General features: G+C 34.6%; 1 protein-coding gene across 6 annotated transcripts in view; it reads left to right on the plus strand.

Moving 5' to 3' along the window:
- dennd1a (DENN/MADD domain containing 1A) overlaps positions 1-15,047 on the plus strand; it is a 28,932-nt gene that overhangs the window by 1,775 nt on the left and 12,110 nt on the right. For all 6 annotated transcript variants that reach the window (XM_048165207.1, XM_048165208.1, XM_048165203.1 and 3 more), the window contains exons 3-18: positions 3,220-3,263; positions 6,831-6,880; positions 7,038-7,157; positions 7,308-7,377; positions 8,138-8,218; positions 9,075-9,128; positions 9,404-9,514; positions 9,624-9,724; positions 10,744-10,789; positions 10,931-11,032; positions 11,812-11,937; positions 12,068-12,169; positions 14,306-14,393; positions 14,513-14,550; positions 14,680-14,751; positions 14,923-14,979. In XM_048165207.1, the coding sequence (XP_048021164.1) occupies positions 3,220-3,263; positions 6,831-6,880; positions 7,038-7,157; positions 7,308-7,377; positions 8,138-8,218; positions 9,075-9,128; positions 9,404-9,514; positions 9,624-9,724; positions 10,744-10,789; positions 10,931-11,032; positions 11,812-11,937; positions 12,068-12,169; positions 14,306-14,393; positions 14,513-14,550; positions 14,680-14,751; positions 14,923-14,979 (1,262 nt within the window). The remainder of the gene's footprint in view (positions 1-3,219; positions 3,264-6,830; positions 6,881-7,037; positions 7,158-7,307; positions 7,378-8,137; positions 8,219-9,074; positions 9,129-9,403; positions 9,515-9,623; positions 9,725-10,743; positions 10,790-10,930; positions 11,033-11,811; positions 11,938-12,067; positions 12,170-14,305; positions 14,394-14,512; positions 14,551-14,679; positions 14,752-14,922; positions 14,980-15,047) is intronic.

Consider the following 15,047-nt stretch of genomic DNA (forward strand, 5'->3'; position numbering starts at 1 on the left):
TTTAAGTTTGTGAATGGGTGAATCTTAAAACCAGATATTAAAGTGAATGAAGTGTGTAACTCATTTCCTGGTTTGTGATCAGGAATGCAAAGGCCTTTCCAGTGATTTAGTGCATTGGGAGTGTGTGTGGGCTCAAGGATTTAAATGAACAAAAGATATTGGAGCAAATTATCAGTCCACCAGGAAACCTGTTTACAATGAAACAGGCTGCTATGGTGAGCACTTCTGAGGAAGAACCAGTCGCTAAATATAAAGTTAATGAGTTTGATGTCATTAAATCTTTGAAAGAGATTCAAAAATGTTGTTTGAGACATTTAGTAGCAATCAAGTAAATAAGATATTCTAAATATGTTTGGGACCAGGAAGTTTTTTTTAAATTTTTTAAATTTTTCTGCTAACCAAGGCTGCATTTATTTGATTAAAAATATATAGTAAAACAGTAATATTGTGAAATATTATTACAATTTAAAATTATTTTATTTTATTTTAATGTAATGTCAAATGTAATTAATTCCTGATGCAACATTGAATTTTCAGCATCATTACTCCAGTCTTCAGTTTCACATGATCCTTCAGAAATCATTCTAATATGCTGATATGCTGCTCAAGAAACACTTCTGATTATTATCAATATTGAAATGAGTTGTGCTTCTTAATATTATTTTGGAATATAGAAATTTCAAAAGAACAGCATTCATTTGCAATAGGAATCTTTTGAAACATTATTAATATCTTTAATATCTATGTCACTAAAGCAATCCATGCTAAATAAAAGTATTAATTTCTTAAAAAAAAAAAAAAAAAAAAAAAAAAGAGATAATCTAACTGACTCCAAACTTTTGACCGGTAGTGTGTGTAATATCAAAGTCCCTTTAAGGCAAGTCATTTCACTGGGTGACCGTCTTTCATATTTAAAGGTGCCCTAGAATGTTTTTTCACAAGATGTAATATAAGTCTAAGGTGTCCCCTGAATGTGTCTGTGAAGTTTCAGCTCAAAATACCCTATAGATTTTTTTTTTAATTCATTTTTTTAACTGCCTATTTTGGGGCATCATTAAATATGCGCGGATTCAGGCTGCGGCCCCTTTAAATCCTCGCGCTCCCTGCCCCCGAGCTCGCGACTATAAAACAGTGCATAAACAAAGTTCACACAGCTAATATAACCCTCAAATGGATCTTTACAAAATGTTTGTCATGATCATGTGAGTATAGTATTTATTTGGATGTTTACATTTGATTCTGAATGAGTTTGAGGCTGTGCTCTGTGGCTAACGCTAACATTACACACTGTTGGAGAGTTTTATAAAGAATGAAGATGTGTTTGTGCATTATACAGACTGCAAGTGTTTAAAAATGAAAATAGTGACGGCTCCGTGATTATAGTAATAAACTATGGTAATGTTTAACAGTACATTAGCAACATGCTAACGAAACATTTAGAAAGACAATTTACAAATATCACTAAAAATATCATGTTATCATGGATCATGTCAGTTATTATTGCTCCATCAGCCATTTTTCGCTGTTGTCCTTCCTTGCTTACCTAGTCTGATGATTCAGCTGTGCACAGATCCAGATGTTAATACTGGCTGCCCTTGTGTAATGCCTTGAACATGAGCTGGCATATGCAAATATTGGGCGTACATATTAATGATCCCGACTGTTACGTAACAGTCAGTGTTATGTTGAGATTCACCTGTTCTTCAGAGGTCTTTTGAACAAATCAAATTTACATAAGAAGGAGGAAACAATGGAGTTTGAGACTCACTGTATGTCATTTCCATGTAGTGAACTCTTGTTATTCAACTATGCCAAGGTAAATTCAATTTTCAATTCTAGGGCACCTTTAAAATCGCCAATGAAATCTGACAGCGACGTCTTATAAATTTTGTTTCTAAACCATCAAATCATGACAAAAAAATGCATTTTTCAGGCTGGACCAGTTGTGTGCATGTGCAATCATGAGCATGCATCTCAGAACACTAAAGACTTTATATAGCCCCGCCCCTTTTCAGTGTTGCGCTCGTTGTGTTCTTAAGGTTTTTCATTTCCACAGCATGAAGATAAGATCTTACGGGTTTATGAATGAGCTGCTCGTTTTAAAATCTTCCTGGTCTACTGACATTTGTTATGACATCTGCTTTAAATATTACAATGTTTACGATCACTTTCGTCAACTCTACATTAAGTAAATCCGCTTCACCAGCTAATTACTCTTCGACAGCGATGTCATTGAAATATACAGAGCTATAGCAAAAATGGAAGTTCAAAATTAAAAAATTCTTAAGATGACTGCACGCTTGTTTCTCTGGCACATAACGTCTATAGCAACTGGAGCTTCTAACTCCAGCTGCAGTGACTTTAGCAATTGCTGATTGGCTCTTTTATTTAGAAGGCAGGACTTATTCTGCCATATTGTGCGTTGCACTTTCTCCCATTCATAGTAACATGAGTGCACTGTCTTTGTATATCTAGTGTTTGGTAATATGTACATGAGCTGTTTGAGAACTCATCCTGGTGCAGACCTCTAGGCGACTGTTGCTTAGTGACCGTATGGTTTGATGAAGTCAGCAGGAGCAAAGCATCTTGGGTCTTTCCTCCCATGATGTGCACACATACACACAGTCACATACCCCACTGTGAGCAGAGGAAGCCCTTTCAGATCAGCCCAAACGTCTTGTGTCAGTATCTCAACCCTCATTTATGTCTGAATGTGAAACTTCGAGATAACATAAAACCGTCACTATGTATATGCAACACGTATGGTGCTCAGAAATGCATTTTGCCTGAAAGTATCTTAATGGGTTAGTTCACCCAAAAATGAAAATTCTGTCATGAATTACTCACCCTCATGTCGTTCCAAACCCCTAAAACCTTAGTTTATGGGTGTGGAACGGCATGAGGGTGAGTAATTCATGACAGAATTTTCATTTTTGGGTGAACTAACCCTTTAAAATCTATATGAAATCAAAATTGATGCCATTTACTTTCTCTGTATATTCATGTTCCTGGTCCTATTGTCTATGGTTCATAATTGTTGCGCATTAAACCAAAGAAAGAAATATGTTCACCATCTGAAACTGTCTGATAACAGTGATAAGGTTGACTGGCAACATGTGGAGACCATGCTTATATAGAAAACAACCTTTTCTAGCTGTGTATTTGTCTTAGCTGTGTACTTTGTTAACGTTAATAATATGATTTATGGCTTCTTTTCAGGACCAGAGGTACGAAGGAGTTTCCCCGACACATACGCTGACCAGGTTTGCACTTCATTATTTTCTCTCTCTCTGGGGATGTTGGGGTGGTGGTCTCGTAATTGCTGTTCACCTCAGTGATAATACAATGAGCACCTGTTCTGGCAGATGGAGTTTAAACCACTAGAGAGTGTGTGTAATTCTCAGAGGGAGTCCACGGTACCAAAAACCATCTTTATGCAGTTTTACCAAACTTGCTTAGGATTTTGACTCAAGCTTACAAAGAGGAAATGAAAAAAAGATGCGTATGCTGTATCCAGAATCTGCTTACTCCATACAAAGTGAATGACACAAGTTACGAGGAAGTGGCAACCAAATACATACGCTGATGAAAATACTGTGTGCCCGAGTGTGCTCTGAAGTTGATGACCGGCAACCATTTTATGTTTTATATTTCTTTTTCATAAATCCCTCTTATCCATACTGAGCAGTTTTTTGTACCTGGATAAGCTCACCTGTGCATAAAACAGTAATAAAGACATCAATAACATTCACTAGAGTTGACAAACATGTTGCCTTCAGGTAATAACTTTTATTTGGTCATTTGAATTAAATCATAACAATAGTGTTAATAAAAAAATAATGGCAAAAAATGAACTCATTCATTCATAATTATAATTGTACACAAAGGTAATCAAATGTTTGGGGTCTGGAAGATTATTTTAATGTTTTTGAAAGAAGTCTCTCTTATGCTCACCGATCAAAAATGCAGCAAAAACAGTGTTATTGCAAAATATTATTGCAATTTAAAATAACGAGTTTCTGTGTTAATATATTTTAAAATGTAATTTATTTCTGTGATGCAAAGCTGAATTTTCAGCATCATTACTCCAGTCTTTCAGAATCATTATAATATGCTGATTTGCTGCTCAAGAAACATTTCTTTTTATTACTATTAATGCTGAAAACAGTTTAGTTTAGTTTAATATTTTTAATATTTTAGTGGTAATAGTGATGCAGTTTTTGTCAAAGATGTTTAGAAAGAGAAAGAACAGCATTTACTTGAAATATAAATCTTTTGTAATATTATAAACGTGTGTCCTTGCAGAATAAAAGTATTAATTTCTTTAAAAAAAAAGTCTTACTGGCCCCAGTCATTTGAATATATAATGTAAAATATATATAATAAAGTGTATATATATATATATATATATATATATATATATATATATATATATATATATATATATATATATATATATATATACACAGTACAGTCCAAAAGTTTGGAACCACTAAGATTTTTAATGTTTTTAAAAGAAGTTTCGTCTGCTCACCAAGGCTACATTTATTTAATTAAAAATACAGTAAAAACAGTAATATTGTGAAATATTATTACAATTTAAAATAACTGTTTTCTATTTGAATATATTTCACAAAGTAATTTATTCCTGTGATGGCAAAGCTGAATTTTCAGCATCATTACTCCAGTCTTCAGTGTCACATGATCCTTCAGAAATCATTCTAATATGCTGATCTGCTGCTCAAGAAACATTTAATGTGTACAATTGTACAAAATATTTGTGTACAATATTTTTTTTCAGGATTATTTGATGAATAGAAAGTTCAAAAGAACAGTGTTTATCTGAAATCTAATCTTTTGTAACATTATAAATGTCTTTACTGCCACTTTTGATTGATTTAATGCATCCTTGCTGAATAAAAGTATTCATTTCTTTAATTTCTTTAAAAAAAAAAAAAAAAAAAAATTCTTACTGACCCCAAACTTTTGAACGGTAGTGTATAATGTTACAAAAGCTTTGTATTTCAGATAAATGCTGTTCTTTTGAACTTTCTATTCATCAAGGAATCCTGAAAAAAAAGTACACAACTGTTTTCAACATTGAAAATAATCATAAATGTTTATTGAGCAGCAAATCAGCATATTAGAATGATTTCTGAAGGATCATGTGACACTGAAGACTGGAGTAATGATGCTGAAAATTCAGCTTTGCCATCACAGGAATAAATTACTTTGTGAAATATATTCAAATAGAAAACAGTTATTTTAAATTGTAATAATATTTCACAATATTACTGTTTTTTACTGTATTTTTAATTAAATAAATGTAGCCTTGGTGAGCAGACGAAACGTCTTTTAAAAACATTAAAAATCTTAGTGGTTCCAAACTTTTGGACTGTACTGTGTATGTATATATATATATATATATATATATATATATATATAATATAAATAAAAAATCTCACTATATTTTATTTTTAAAATCAACTGATGACTTGTAAAAATGCATTGTCATCATGATGATATCACCTACTAAAGCTGGTGTGTGTGTATAACTGGAACAGAAGTGTGTAACTGTCCACTCTGTATACCAGTTGTTTGCAATTTCACACAGTGTCTTAAAACACACACACAGACGCAGCCTTACTCATCCTGATTGCTGGGACCGGTGGTCCCAGAGGTGGATCTGGGTGTTGGTACCCAGCGGTGAAGCTCTGTAATTTGGCCTGTGTCCCCTCCCTCTCCTCTGTCATGCTATTGTTCCAGGGATAATCCCTAACTCCTGACACAGATGAGGGCAGGAAAACACACACTCACATACACACATCCCTGGGGGCTCAAGTCCTTGTGGAGGGGTACCTGAGCGACCGCTCACACACAAGGGTTTAGATACTATGGTAGTCCCACACACAGTGTCATCTGTACGTGGTGGCCTTTTGTGTGAATGAAGTTAATAATTATGTTTCAGTGTACAGTACAAGTCAAATGTTTGGAATAATTAAGATTTATTAATGTTTTTGTAAGAAGTCTCTTATGCTCAACAAGGCTGCATTTATTTGATCAAAAATACAGCAATATTGTGAAATAATATTACAGTTTAAAATAACTGTTTTTTATTTTAATGTATTTTAAAATGTAATTTATTCCTGGTATGTAAAGCTGAATTTTCAGCATCATTACTCCAGTCTTCAGTGTCACATGATCCTTCAGAAATCATTCTAATATGCTGATTTGCTGCTCAAGAAACACTTCTGATTATTATCAATGTTGAAAACAGTTGTAGTGCTAATTTTATTTTATTTTTTTGGAAACTGTGATACACTACCATTCAAAAGTTTTAAGTAAGATTAAAAAATATGACGGTAAAGACATTGTACAAAAGATTTCCATTTCAAATAAATGCTGTTCTTTTCAACTTTCTTTTCATCAAAGAATGATGAAAAAAAAAGTATCATGATTTTCACAAAATTGTTTTCATAATTGATAAGAATTAATCATTAATAATAATTAAGCACCAATAATAATTGATAGTAATTGACAGCCAAATCAGTATATTAGAAGGATCACGTGACACTGAAGACTGGATCAATGATGCTGAAAATACAGATTTGCCATCGCAGGAATTAAATAAATTTTAAAATATATTCAAATAAATAACAGTTATTCTAAATTGTAATAATATTTCACAATATTACTGTATTTTTGATCAAATAAATGCAGCCTTGGTGAACATAAGAGACTTTTTTCAAAAACATTAAAGAGTCTTTATTACTCCAGACTTATGACTGGTGAATTCTTCTGAATTCTTTTTTCTCTCAATCTGTTTTCAGGAAACGCTACAGACTATCCCAAGGTTTTGTTTCCCCTTCAATATGGACAGGTAATGTTACATGCAATCTTTAATCTTTTTAGTTATTGAGGAACCCCATTTTACTCTCTCCAAGCATCACTGTGTTTTACTAATTCCAGCTCCTCTTGAACCTTGACTAAATACTTTTTGACTTTAATTGTGTCTTTGACCCTGTCTTGTCTTTCAGTATGGCAGTGGGCCAGGTGGGGCAGAACTTCACATTTGTTCTAACGGATATTGAAAGTAAACAGCGTTTCGGTTTCTGTCGGCTCTCATCGGGAGCGCACAGCTGCCACTGCATCCTCAGGTACAAATTGTTGGTACAAGTTTAAACAAGGACTTTTTTACAAGTTTAAACAACGAGTACATGTTTAAATTTGAATATAAAAGAAACTATTTTTGTCATCCACCTCCTGAAGATCAACTCAATCTAATTGTAGTCTATCTGTCTCTCCAGCTACCTGCCCTGGTTTGAGGTGTTTTACAAGCTGTTGAATATCCTGGCAGACTACACAACCAAAGGACAGGTCAGTGGTGTATGTATGACAATATGACAACACTCATCTCACTGTGTCTTATACACACAAATGATTTCCTACTTTACATTAATGCTTTAATTACAATTACCTTGAAAAACTTTAACCCTGACCCTTAAATTTAGGTTTTTACCTTGTTTATAAAGGTATGATTTTTAGTAAAGGCATGGTTTTGGACAAAAGTATTACCTTTATTAAGTTTGGGGTCAGATTCTGTTTAAAAGAAATGTAGGCTTTTTTCAGCAAAGAAACATTAAATTGATCAAAAGTGACAGTAAAGACATTTATAATATTACAAAAGATTTTTTTTTTATAAACAAATGCAGTACTTTTGAACTTTGTTCATCAAAGAATCCTGAAAGATTGGAGTAATGATGCTGAAAATTCAGCTTTGCATAACAGGAATAAATTACATTTTAATTATTATTAAATATAATTAAATATTATATTAAAAATATTGTAAATTGTATTTCATAATATTACTGTTTTAAATGCAGCCTTGGTAAGCATAAGAGATGTACATTTTTACATGTAAAATATCTTACCGACCTCAAACTTTTGAATGGTAGTGTAACTCATTTCTGAGTTTTTCAGCTGTTTTGACCCCAGAAGTGTAGTGAAGTCACACACACATCCATGTAAAACTGATGTAGCAATGCTTAGTTAAAGTGATTCAACATCTTATCATTTATATAGTGAAAAATATGCATGTGCAACCTGTTGTTTTAATCTGTGTGTATTTGTGTTATAGGACAGTCAATGGAAAGAGTTGTTAGAGTCTCTTCATACGTTAAACATCCCTGATCCTGGAGTGCCTGTGCATTTGAGTGTGGTAATACACAGTACAATACAAAGTCTGTACCCGACCTGAATCGACCCGAATCTTCTTACCCAAACCAGATTGTGCATAAATTAATTTAAAAAACAAAAACAAAAAACAACCCACGACAAACCCGATAAAAAAAATTAGACTTGGCTGCAACACGACCAGACAGCAATTATTTTTGAACCAAACTGGACCCGAATGTAAAATGCAGCGATGCCTGCAGACCTGACCGCCGGTGGCGAACAGGGACTTTTTCAAATGGGGAGGACACAGCCCAAAATCAGAGATGACAAATAAGAAACACCACGTCAGGTGTAGATTTAAAAGTATGCCCATCTTTCTACCTTATTTGTAGAGGAAGTTCATTCTCTGATCCTTCTTCATTACATTTACTTAGCTGCGTTTTTAACACATTTTCCCAGATAATGTAGCCTAATGTCAAAAATGTAGGAGAATATGTTTTCCGTAAATTTTCACAAATAGTTTTGTTTGAGGAAAAACATGAAAATATACAGTTATGGTTTCATTTTTGTTAATTTGATTTAGTTAATTAGTTTGGCCTCAGCTGCATTTAGATGGTTTTCTGTGATCGATCTGGCAACAGTACATCGTTTGGGTGAGCACCTCCAAGTAGATAAACCACTAAAAAGCCTTATGTTTCACTTCAAATGACAAGGAAATTTATTTTAAATTACCCGAGAATACTAATGTCAGACCCGACCTGTGTCTGAGGCAACCGTCAAAGTTTTGAAGACCTTTAATATACAGAAATACACACGCATGACACTTACATCAGACAAGATATTCATATTGCAACGAATCTCGTGTATAAAGCTAATTACAGTTCTCTCTCCCTCTCTAGCATTTGTTTTTCACAGTGCCTGATCCTAGGGAATTACCCAGTATACCTGAAAATGTAAGTCTTGTTACCTTGACCAGGTTATCTTATCTCTATTAGTCACAAATGTAGAAATTACATATTTATACATAGCTATTCAGACGGGACTTGTTACAAATATTAACAAAGGACATCTGAGAATATACGCATTTAAAATGACTGTGAAAATCAAATTTACCTGACTTCTTTCAGGAAGCTATTTTAACTAGTTGTCATCAAGCCATATAACATGTTGAAACTCACGCAAAATGTTTTAACCGCTGATTTGTTTTATTCTTTTTCTTTTTTTGCAGAGAAATCTGACCGAGTATTTCGTAGCAGTGGATGTTAATAACATGCTGCATCTGTACGCTAGCATGCTGTACGAAAGACGAATCCTCATTAGCTGCAGCAAGCTGAGCACTGTGAGCAACATCTCTACCACATTCTCTCTTATCGTTGGTCGCTTCTTTACTTATTTTAGGGGTATTAATAAACCCTCTCTCTCTCTCTCTCTCTCTCTTCCTCTTTCAGTTAACCGCATGTGTTCATGGCGCGGCAGCCATGTTATATCCCATGTACTGGCAGCATGTTTACATTCCAGTTCTGCCACAGCATTTATTAGACTACTGCTGGTGAGTACGCACACAAATGTGTACATACATATGCTTTGAAGGACCTCCCATTTCTAATGTTTTTAAAATTAAGCTGCTTAGTACTTCATGTCAATTTTTAAATCTTAATAATTATTTGTCTCAGTTATTAACTTTTTTTTTGCTAGTGAGACTGTCCTCACAAGATGTAGGAGGGTTTTAATATATTATTAGGTTTTATTAAATGTATTTTAATTAATATATTTTAAGATTAAAATGTTTTAATAATCATATGCACTGCCCTCCAAAAGTTTGGAAACACCCCTGGCAAAGTGTGGTTTTGGACAATATCAGCATAAATCCTTATCATTTTTTGGTGCAAATACATTAAAGTAAATTGACATTTTCATTGAAGACCAGCAATAATAATTTTCATTTTGATTACATAATAATGGCAATATATACATGTCAAAGTCAGACATGCCCCTTTGCCAGCTGTGATGCCTGGTTACTGGTTTAAACTTGGCCCAGGTTTGTAAAAGATTTTTGGGTCAGCACACCTTAATAACTTCAACAACTGATTGCCAATTAAGTTTAGAATACAATGAACCAATTAGAACCCAGTTTATTAAGTTTAGAATACAATGAACCAATTAGAACCCAGTTTATTAAGTTTAGAATACAATGAACCAATTAGAACCCAGTTTAGGTCAGATAGCTGCTAATGGAGGATATTTTGAGGAATCGAAAATTTAATTTTTTTCTATGTATAAAGTGTTTATGTAATAAAATATGTTTTTGTAGTTTGTGTTGTCCCTTATCAGTGCAAAATTATCACAAATTAAAAAGGATTCATGCCAATATTGTCCAAAACCCCACTTTTCTAGGGCGTTTCCAACATCTATCTCTTATGCTCACCAAGGCTGCATTTATTAAATCAAAAATACAGTAAAACAGTAATACTGTGAAATATTATTAAATTTTAAATTCATATATTTAATACATTTTAAAAGGCATAAAGTATACTGATGTGTGGTATTTATTTCTTTTTTCTTTGTTAGCGCTCCAATGCCGTACCTCATCGGGGTGCATTCCAGTCTCATGGAGGTGACTGTTTGCTTTCTTTTATTTTACCTTAACTGCATATTCATATTTTTTCCCCATGTTGCGGTTGCTGGTTTTAGTGTAGCTAAATTCTAGGCTGTATTTAGAATGTTTTGTGTGTATCTGTGTTTGTTGTCGTAACAGAAGGTGCGAGGTATGGCTTTAGATGATGTGGTACTTCTCAATGTAGACACAAACACTCTTGAAACGCCGTTTGATGACCTGCAAAGCCTTCCTAATGATGTGGTGAGTAAAAAAGCATATGCACAACCTGCTCGGATCTTCACAAAGACTTCAATTATTTAAAAAAATTCTGATCTATTTTGGCCATGGTGTTTATTTTGATATCTGGATTGTCTGGATGATCTGATATAGAAATATCTGTCTTTTACAATAAGGTTTTCATTTGTTAACATTAGTTACATCAACTAACAATGATCAATATTTCTACAGAATTTATTTAATCTTAGTTCATGTTAATTTCAACATTTGCAAATCCATTTTGCCTGCACTTTAAAAGTATGAGGACTCAGGCTTGAATTGATATTGTAAAACCAATGACCACTGTGTATCGAGCGCTTCGGAGCAGAAATCAGAGACGGTAATTAATGTTTTGTTTCCGAAATTCCAACACGTGCTGTAAGCTGTAGACCAATCACAACAGACTGAGCCTTCTGACCAATTAGAGCTGAGTAGCTCTCAGAAAGGTGTGGTTTAGAGAGACCAGATCCATGATCAAGCCATTTCAGACACTGTGAGAAAAAAGGTGATGCTGCAATTTATGTTATGAGAAAATTAAAGTGTTTTTTAACCTTGGATGAATGTAAACCTATCGTAGGAGACCTCCATAAAATTATGAACCTTTAAATTAGCATAATTGGGGCACTTTAATAGATTCTGTAAAAATAAATTGCTCATTGTTAGTTCATAATAACTAGTTAACAAATGAGACCTTATTGTAAAGTGTTACTGAAATATTTATAATGGTTGCAGTCAAGTAAGTGATGCACACGTGTGTGTTGTAGGTTTCTTCGTTAAAGAACCGCCTAAGAAAAGTTTCCTCAACGACAGGAGACGGGGTGGCCAGGGCGTTTCTGAAGGCGCAGGCAGCTCTATTTGGTAGTTACAGGAACGCACTACACATTGAACCGGTGAGAGAGAAAGTTTGCAGCAGACAGTTTGCAGACAGTGTCCTCTAGTGGATAGTCCATGTAGCTCTCTGAATATAAACGCTTGGGGTATAAAGCAGCTTGTTTTTACTTTCCATGTATATATGTTCAGGAGGAGCCAATCACTTTCAGTGAGGAAACGTTCATCACACACAGATCCAGCACAATGAGACAGTTTCTCCAGAACGCTATCCAACTACAGTTCTTTAAACAGGTATTACACAAGTTTACCTTGCTATCTAAATGAGAAAACTTTTATTGTTTTTACATAAAGCTAATTATAAGTTTATCATTTGTATTATAAAACAACTAGTGTTTTCAGTACATTTCGTGCACATTAAGGCATTTTCTTGTTTTGTCTGCACTGCAAAAAATTTTTTGTCTTGTTTCCAGTCCAAATATCGAAAAATTCTTAAATCAAGAAGCATTTTCTAGACAAGTAAAACATTTTGTCTTCAGAAAAAATAAGTCAATATTAAGTGAGTTTTTCCTTAAAACAAGCAAAATAATCTGCCAATGGGGTTAGCAAAATAATCTTGTTTTCGGTTTGAAATAAGATTATTTTGCTCCTGAATGTGTCTGTGAAGTTTCAGCTCAAAATACCCCATAGATTTTTTTAAATAAATTTTTTTAACTGCCTATTTTGGGGCATCATTAACAATGCACTGATTTACGCTCGGCGCCGCCCCCTTAAATCGCGTGCTCCCTGCCACACCAGCTGTCGACTATGTTACAGCGCATTTACAAAGTTCACACAGCTAATATAACCCTAAAATGGATCTTTACAAGATGTTCGTCATGCATGCTGTATGCATGCTTCAAATTATGTGAGTATAGTATTTATTTGGATGTTAAAGTTTTATTCTGAGTGAATTTGAGGCTGTCCTCCGTGGCTAACGGCTATTGCTACACTTTGTAGAGATTTATAAAGAATGAAGTTGTGTTTATGCATTATACAGACTGCAAGTGTTTAAAAAATGAAAATAGCGACGGCTCTTGTCTCCGTGAATACAGTAAGAAACGATGGTAACTTTAACCTCATTTAACAGTACATTAGCAACATGCTAACGAAACTTTTAGAAAGACAATTTACAAATATCAGTAAAAATATCATGTTATCATGGAACATGTCAGTTATTATTGCTCCATCTGCCATTTTTCGCTGTTGTTCTTGCTTACCTAGTCTGATGATTCGGCTATGTGCAGCTCCAGACGTTAACTGGCTGCCCTTGTCTAATGCCTTTTATAATGTTGGGAACATCATGGGCTGGCATTATGCAAATATTGGGGCGTACACCCCGACTGTTACGTAACAGTTGGTGTTATGTTGAGATTCGCCTGTTCTTCGGAGGTCGTTTAAAGGTTATTTCGTCGACTGAGAATCCCAAGACTGAGTTTTTGAAATGAGCGCATGCGTAAGAACAACCCCCCTCCTTCACAACACATTTCAAAGGAACGCCTCCCAAAACTCGTAAACACTCGTATTGGAACACGAGTGTTTACCATCGGCATTCGATGTGTTGTGTTTTTTGGATTCATTATGTCGGACTCACCGCAGGTAACTCATAATCTGCAGTTGTTACTCCTGTCTCCTGACAAAAACATTGCATGCGGCGCCTGTAGAGTGTGGAAAGTTACCGGAGAGCGCAGCCGCGCTCGTCTCTCACAAGGAACGTCACGGCAGTGATTGACAAGCCAGAGGGCCAATCGTTTACGCGATGATCGCGTAAATGATTGGCTGATGTTTTTAAGGCCCTACCTCGTGCACAGATGATGTATATTAATATTATTCCTTTCAGTGCACCTAATAAATAGTCTTTTATCAGTTAGTAAAGACAGTTTCAAGTAATATTGCAAAAATGTATAAAACAAAACATCCTCTTTAGCACCTTTAAACAAATGAGATTTATATAAGAAGGAGGAAACAATGGGGTTTGAGACTCACTGTATGTCTTTTCCATGTACTGAAATCTTGTTATTTAACTATGCCAAGGTAAATTCAATTTTTGAATCAAGGGCACCTTTAAGGAAAAACTCACTTAATTTTGACTTATTTTCTGAAAACAAGACAATAATTTTTACTTGTCTAGAAAATGCATTTTTCATACGCAGCTCAAACAAACCTTTCAGTTGTGCTGCCACACTTTACTAGTTACTTGAAAAAAGTAATCTGATGATGTAACTCGTGTTACTTGTAATGAGTTACCCCCCAACACTGGTTATTAGACATAATCAGTTCAAGCTAGTTGTGAGTTCTTTCTTCACTTGTTTTAAATGGTTTTAATTTTTTTTTTATGAAGTCAGAGACAGCTGCATAGAGATCATTGCTTTAGCGTGTGTGTGTTTGCAGTTTATAGATGGCCGTCTAGAGCTATTGAACTCTGGTGAAGGGTTCAGCGATCAGTTTGAGGAGGAGATCAACATGGGCGAGTATGCTGGTAAGAGCCTGTCGCTTTGTCTGTCTGTTTACTGTACAGCTAATGAATTCATGTTATTCTGTGCTAGTACTGCTTTTAAATTCGCTTGTCTCTGTGTCTTTTCAAAATTTCTGTTACAGGCAGTGATAAGACATATCAGTGGCTTTTCACAGTGAAGGTAAATGATTTTTGTGTGTGTTGGAGAGGTTGATTTGTACTGATTCTAATATTTCTTTTGGAGTGAGAGTGTGTATTTGCTCTTTTCTTGCTCTGTCTGATGATGTCTTTTGAAATCTTTCTCTTACAGAAGGGCAGTGGGGCCATCTTAAACACGGTGAAGACAAAGGCAAATCCTGCAATGAAGACAGTTTACAAATTTGTATGTATCCATGTGTAAACACTTGCTACTTCTTTCTCAGCTTTCTCTGTTTTCCTCAGTGAATTATGTTTTCTCCATGTGAGAGATTCCTCTGCTTTCTCGTTCTTTTCATCATGAGAGATTTTTCTGTGCTGTCTGTGTGTAAGGAATCTTCTCATGTTTCTTCTACAGGCCAAAGACCATGCCAAGATGGGCATCAAAGAAGTCAAGAGTAGACTCAAACAAAAGGTGTTCAGACAATCACCCTCACACACAAAAACACAATTATTCATTGTTTTTTGCTTACATAAATGTAC

This window comes from Megalobrama amblycephala, linkage group LG18 (assembly GCF_018812025.1).
Source record: "Megalobrama amblycephala isolate DHTTF-2021 linkage group LG18, ASM1881202v1, whole genome shotgun sequence".
In the NCBI taxonomy this organism is placed as follows: domain Eukaryota; kingdom Metazoa; phylum Chordata; class Actinopteri; order Cypriniformes; family Xenocyprididae; genus Megalobrama; species Megalobrama amblycephala.